This window comes from Sinocyclocheilus grahami, unplaced genomic scaffold (assembly GCF_001515645.1).
Source record: "Sinocyclocheilus grahami isolate Dianchi unplaced genomic scaffold, SAMN03320097.WGS_v1.1 scaffold253.1, whole genome shotgun sequence".
Classification (NCBI taxonomy): domain Eukaryota; kingdom Metazoa; phylum Chordata; class Actinopteri; order Cypriniformes; family Cyprinidae; genus Sinocyclocheilus; species Sinocyclocheilus grahami.
Window position 1 is genome coordinate 1688525 of NW_015505432.1, and position 7122 is coordinate 1695646.

A 7122-nucleotide genomic window follows, 5' to 3' on the forward strand; every position below is an offset into this window, starting at 1 on the left:
GTGAGCGAGTGTGAGTGCGCGTGTGAGTGCGCGTGTGAGCGAGTGTGTGAGCGAGTGTGAGTGAGTGTGTGAGCGAGTGTGAGGGCGCGTGTGAGCGAGTGTGAGTGCGCGTGTGAGTGCGCGTGTGAGCGAGTGTGAGTGCGCGTGTGAGTGCGCGTGTGAGCGAGTGTGTGAGCGAGTGTGAGTGAGTGTGTGAGCGAGTGTGTGTGTGTGTGTGTGAGCGTGTGTGTGTGTGTGTGTGTGTGAGTGTGAGTGAGTGTGTGAGCGTGTGTGTGAGTGTGTGTAGAAAAGGCATATTTATGCTGTACATTATCTGAAGTAAGCAAGCTTTTAATAAAGTAACTCTTATAAATTAATGCTTCGTTGTTATTCACTTTTTTTTCTTGATTTGTATTGTGACTGTAATATTGACAAAATGATTAGGTATATACTGATAGCTGTTAAAAGGTTTCAGCTTAGTTATAAGCATACTCAAATCATATGCCATATGCTGCAAATTTAGGTTTAATTGAAACTAAACCAATAAAAAAACACGATCTTTAGCAAATAGGAGCCCTTTGTAGATCCACCATGTGAAACTAATGCAGGATAGGAAAATTGAAGTGGCTGGTGTGGATTTTGATTGGATGAACAAGTTATTTTCGATGATATCGTTGTTTCTTGCATGAAATGTTTCTATTTTTGATTTTTACAAATATACTGTGTTATTCCCCTATACTGCCGAATGATGGCAATACAACGCGTCTGTTTCTTCCGTTCAAATTTCAAAGAAGAAGGCGGGCTCCTGGATTCGGGTGTGTTGATTGGTTAAATCTAGTGAAGGGGGCGGGGTTCTCCATCGTTTGAAAATAACCGTGCTTGGAGCGACGGGCGCCATTGTTGAGGAGTTTACTTGAGACGTGGTGATGTATTGAATAAAGTTAGTTTAGCAAAGCACTTTTTATTGTGTTAGAGAGCAGACTGCATAAACCGAGACTTGGGTTAATAGTTGTACAACATCATAGGTAAGTTTAATATATTTATGTTGAATATGCGCGTGTTTTGCTTTTAATAAGGGAAACACGTCAGCGCTTTAATAAACAAACATTCCGAAATCTCAAATGCTTTTCATCCAGAGTATATACATTGCTGCTTTTATTAGTTTTATATCAATGCTGCGTTTATTTGTCATCCTTAGATGTATGTTTGTATTTGTGTATATTTGATGGCGAGTCTGTCGTGATGGTTGATCTCAGGAATGGCCCAGCGTGTTTCTGTGACCGATGGTGCTGCTGGATCCAAACGGACCTCTCGGGTTCGTGTGGCGGTTCGTCTCAGACCCTACCTGGACCAGCAGGATGAGAAGGGAGAGGGGCCCTGTGTCAGGGGTCTGGGGCCACAAAAGCTGGAGATCATCAACTGGAGGAACGCCACTGAGACCCTGCAATACCAGTCAGTCATATTCTTCTTCTTCTTCTTCTTCTTCTTCTTCTTCTTCATCCCTCTCATTCTCTCTCCTTCATCCCTCTCATTCTCTCTCCTTCAGTATTCAGCGCTTTAGCAGGTCATGGTCTCAGTGCAGTAGGTCATGATTTGATATCAAACTTCTCTTTGACTAAACTCCACTGTTTGGATTATTAGGGAGAGAAACACTGGTTTATACTTGAAGGAGGCTTTTACTATTTATATGACCGTTTTGCAGGAAGTATGATTTCATTAGTTGATTTAGGTTTAGGTCCATTTTGAAGAGAATGTAATGCGACAATATTTATCAGTGTCCGTCGTCATTACCCTCTGGAATTGATTCTCGAGGGTGTGTTTATTTATGAGGGCATATTTTTTCTAATTTGATAAACTAGCACAAACTTGAACTTACAAGTCAGGTCCTTGTCCCTTTCTTCTTCTTCTTCTTCTTCTTCTTCTTCTTCTTCTTCTTCATCCCTCTCATTCTCTCTCCTTCATCCCTCTCATTCTCTCTCTCCTTCATCCCTCTCATTCTCTCTCCTTCAGTATTCAGCGCTTTAGCAGGTCATGGTCTCAGTGCAGTAGGTCATGATTTGATATCAAACTTCTCTTTGACTAAACTCCACTGTTTGGATTATTAGGGAGAGAAACACTGGTTTATACTTGAAGGAGGCTTTTACTATTTATATGACCGTTTTGCAGGAAGTATGATTTCATTAGTTGATTTAGGTTTAGGTCCATTTTGAAGAGAATGTAATGCGACAATATTTATCAGTGTCCGTCGTCATTACCCTCTGGAATTGATTCTCGAGGGTGTGTTTATTTATGAGGGCATATTTTTTCTAATTTGATAAACTAGCACAAACTTGAACTTACAAGTCAGGTCCTTGACCCTCAGTTTGTCAACCACATTGAGCTTTATTTATTGAAACGCTCTATTTTTCTGCAGGGTTTTTAAAATAATTTAATCTTTTTTTAAGGACAAAATAATATGTATTTATAACATCAAATTATTTGTTTTTTTATTGTTATAGTCTTGGAACTCTTATTATACCATTTATTTTTTTTGTGCATTGATAGATTTAAAGGTCCCATGACATGAAAATTTAACTTTATGAGTTTTTTTTAACATTAATATGAGTTCCCCTAGCCTGCCTATGGTCCCCCAGTGGCTAGAAATGTTGATAGGTGTAAACCGAGTCCTGGGTATACTGCTTCGCCTTTGAGAATATGAAAGCTCAGATGGCCCAATCTGGAAGCTTCCCTTTATGTCGTCATACGGGGAAAGGTTACCTCCCCTTTCTCTGCTTTGCCCACCCAGAGAATTTGGCCCGCCCATGAGAAAATGAGCTACTACCGTGCGAGGCGAGCGCAATATTTTCTTTTTTCTCGAGAGACATCATGGCTTGCAAACGAGCGAAGCATGGCAGTTGCCCCGCCTCTCTCCTCCTCATTAGCATTTAAAGCTACAGACACAGAAATGGCACGTCCTAAGGAAAGCTCATTGTGGGACCGGCTCGTAGTGGCTGAAATTCTGCACCAAGGCTGAATTTCGGGAAAGAGACTTCAGATACAGTACTAGGGACCACTTAGGCCTATATAAAAGCATCTAAAAAGCAGCATGTCATGGGACCTTTAATTTGCGTTATATGTTCTGTGGAAAAGATGTTCACGTCGGTGGCATATCAGCCGATAATATTGGCTAAACGATATCTGTCAAGCCCCCACATCCTTAATGGTCAGAACGCCAGTGTCTTTGCCTATGGACCCACCGGAGCAGGTATGACTACTTGACTACTTTCGACTTTTCCTTTGCAGGTGATATTCCTATTTAGGGGTAGGGCTGTGACGGTCGCCGTGACAACCGCGTCACCACGGTGGTCGCTTGCCACCGGTGGTAGTGCACGTGACGTCACGCACTCTATAACAAGCATAATACGAAGTTTTGTATACAAGTGTAATAACAGTAGCGGAACAGTGAACCGTGTCTACACCGGACACGACACCACCGCGTCGCAACAGGTTGAGTCGGTCTAGTGTCTACACGGGACATTTGAACTCTGTGTCAGTACCTCAAAAATAGAATGAGGCCGTTTACTGTCGGGGATTTGTCGTGTCGTACCGCATCCAGTGTAGCATCACTGATTATAATGAGTTTTATAGTATTTTGTTGCGCAGCTCGCGTCCTGTAGACAGGGTGCACTGCAAAAAAAATGTATATCTTAGTGTTTTTGTCTTGTTTCCAGTCAAAATATCTAAAAATTCTTAAATCAAGATACTTTTACTTGATAAGCAAAATGACATAAGATGTTTAGGCTTGTTTCCAGTGGGAAAAAACTAAATTAAGTGCGTTTTGCTTAAAACAAGTTAAATTATCTGCCAGTGGGGTAAGTAAAATAAGCTTAATGCAAACAGAAAACAAGATTATTTTTCTTACCCCACTGGCAGATTTGCAAAATAAGAATACACTTATTCCCTTATTATATGGAACTATTTTTGTTTGCAAAATTGAGCAAAACAGATAATATTGAGTCTAAAATGTAACAATGTTAATGTAAATATTACAGTTGTGTTTATGTATGTTTCTGTATTTGTTTATTTAGATTTGTGTTGATTGTTCATGCATCTTGAAGTTTTTACTCTTCTTGGTGTCAGCATATGAATATTTAAGCAGTCATTTAGTGTGGTGTGATGGGTAAATTATGTGTTGAATCTCACTAATTAGAGGCATCTGCACCTAATGAAGGATAACCTGCCACACATAAGAGATTAAGGCCATGTCCACACGTACACAGGTATTTTTTATACGTTTTTCCTTCTTCCGTTTAAAAAAAAAAAATCTCCATTCACATGAAAACGAAAACGCATGCTATGAAGCACTGTCAAGAGCATGCCAAACCAACAGGTGGTGATATAATCTCAATCGTAAAGCCATGTTGGCCAATCAGAAGCCTGAAAAATTATCCAGTAGGCGGAGATAACAGCGCAGGCGCCGACGTCACAAGCCAAAAACTCCGGTTTCGCTGTCTACACGATAACACTGCAACCGGAGTTTTTGAAAATCTTCACCCTGGCAGGTGTTTTCAAAAATGTTCGGTTTCAGTGAACTGGTGCTGCGTTTGCGTGTGGACGAACGGCCTAACCGCATAGAAAAAGCTGTGGTTTTAAAAATAACCGCGTTCGTGTGGACGGGGCCTAAGTAAGTTTAAAGGCAGTGCACATTGTCATTTATGAGTGATTGAAATGCTAATTTGTTGTCATCATCTTGACCTGCTGCTGGAGAGCAAACAATTATTTGGACAAAACAGTATATTGCACAGATGTGCAAAGATTTCACTAATTGTTTGAGCTGTTAGGATGAGGCCTCAAACATACTTTGCATACGTATTTTAGCATTTTCTCAATAAGCTCCATTTTTGCTGAGTGGGGATGTGCATAAATGCATAAGGGGTGCATTTCCCAAAAGCATCGTTAGCTAACTATGGTTAGCTAACCATTGAAAACTATTGGTAACGAATGGAACGTGCATAAATACTTGCTTTTGGGAAACGTACCCCAGGTTATGGAACAGTTTAAAGAGAACTTTCTTAAGTAGTTAGAAAAACAGACATTTACAGAGTAGAAGTAACTATATCACTCTCTGGGGTACTGAGGTTGGCTGCTGCTTAGTAGTGCCAAAATGTATGTTAAGCATGCACAATTCCAGACTTGCAAAGTGCTGGCCACGCATTTGCATCTATGTGCTTCCATAAAGTAAATTTCTGGTCTAAGTGATTGTAAACAGTAGTAGTCTCATTACTGAAGTCACTGAACATGTTGTCTATTCATCTGAAGAAATCTGTAAGTAGTTAAATGCAAAAACAACCCCCCCCCCACCCAAAAAAATAAAAAACAATTCCATGGCATAAACTCTGGAGAAAGCAGAGAGGATAAATGGATAGAGAAATAGATGCATTTACATTATATTGAGGGCTTTTAGCAGAAACAATAGTGAGTGCTTTGTTGTTTATTTATTTTGCACATGTTGTTTTGACACCATTGACCAGAATCAAAGTATGTTGATAGTTTTGACTGAATAATACAAACCCGATTCCAAAAAAGTTGGGACACTGTACAAATTGTGAATAAAAACAGAATGCAATGATGTGGAAGTTTCAAATTTCAATATTTTATTCAGAATACAACATAGATGACATATCAAATGTTTAAACTGAGAAAATGTATCATTTTAAGGGAAAAATAAGTTGATTTTAAATGTCATGGCATCAACTCATCTCAAAAGTTGGGACAAGCCCATGTTTACCACTGTGTGGCATCCCCTCTTCTTTTTATAACAGTCTGCAAACATCTGGGGACTGAGGAGACAAGTTGCTCAAGTTTAGGAATAGGAATGTTGTCCCATTCTTGTCTAATACAGGCTTCTAGTTGCTAAACTGTTTTAGGTCTTCTTTGTCGCATCTTCCTCTTTATGATGCGCCAAATGTTTTCTACGGGTGAAAGATCTGGACTGCAGGCTGGCCATTTCAGTACCCGGATCCTTCTACGCAGCCATGATGTTGTAATTGATGCAGTATGTGGTCTGGCATTGTCATGTTGGAAAATGCAAGGTCTTCCCTGAAAGAGACAACATCTGGATGGGAGCATATGTTGTTCTAGAACTTGGATATACCTTTCAGCATTGATGGTGCCTTTCCAGATGTGTAAGCTGCCCATGCCACACGCACTCATGCAACCCCATACCATCAGAGATGCAGGCTTCTGAACTGAGCGCTGATAACAACTTGGGTTGTCCTTGTCCTCTTTAGTCCGGATGACATGGCGTCCCAGTTTTCCAAAAAGAACTTCAAATTTTGATTCGTCTGACCACAGAACAGTTTTCCACTTTGCCACAGTCCATTTTAAATGAGCCTTGGCCCAGAGAAAACGCCTGCGCTTCTGGATCATGTTTAGATATGGCTTCTTTTTTGACCTATAGAGTTTTAGCCGGCAACGGCGAATGGCACGGTGGATTGTGTTCACCGACAATGTTTTCTGGAAGTATTCCTGAGCCCATGTTGTGATTTCCATTACAGTAGCATTCCTGTATGTGATGCAGTGCCGTCTAAGGGCCCGAAGATCACGGGCATCCAGTATGGTTTTCCGGCCTTGACCCTTACGCACAGAGATTGTTCCAGATTCTCTGAATCTTTGGATGATATTATGCACTGTAGATGATGATAACTTCAAACTCTTTGCAATTTTTCTCTGAGAAACTCCTTTCTGATATTGCTCCACTATTTTTCGCCGCAGCATTGGGGGAATTGGTGATCCTCTGCCCATCTTGACTTCTGAGAGACACTGCCACTCTGAGAGGCTCTTTTTATACCCAATCATGTTGCCAATTGACCTAATAAGTTGCAAATTGGTCCTCCAGCTGTTCCTTATATGTACATTTAACTTTTCCGGCCTCTTATTGCTACCTGTCCCAACTTTTTTGGAATGTGTAGCTCTCATGAAATCCAAAATGAGCCAATATTTGGCATGACATTTCAAAATGTCTCACTTTCAACATTTGATATGTTATCTATATTCTATTGTGAATAAAATATAAGTTTATGAGATTTGTAAATTATTCCATTCCTTTTTTACTCACAATTTGTACAGTGTCCCAACGTTTTTGGAATTGGGTTTGTATATACA

General features: G+C 40.3%; 1 protein-coding gene across 1 annotated transcript in view; it reads left to right on the forward strand.

The window, feature by feature from the left end:
• Nucleotides 1-852: 852 nt before the first annotated feature.
• Nucleotides 853-7122, forward strand: part of LOC107598594 (kinesin-like protein KIF22) — a 15938-nt gene continuing 9668 nt past the window's right edge. The window contains exons 1-2 of the mRNA XM_016289986.1: nt 853-1004; nt 1236-1431. Coding sequence (XP_016145472.1) covers nt 1238-1431 — 194 coding nt within the window. The 5' untranslated portion in view covers nt 853-1004; nt 1236-1237. The remainder of the gene's footprint in view (nt 1005-1235; nt 1432-7122) is intronic.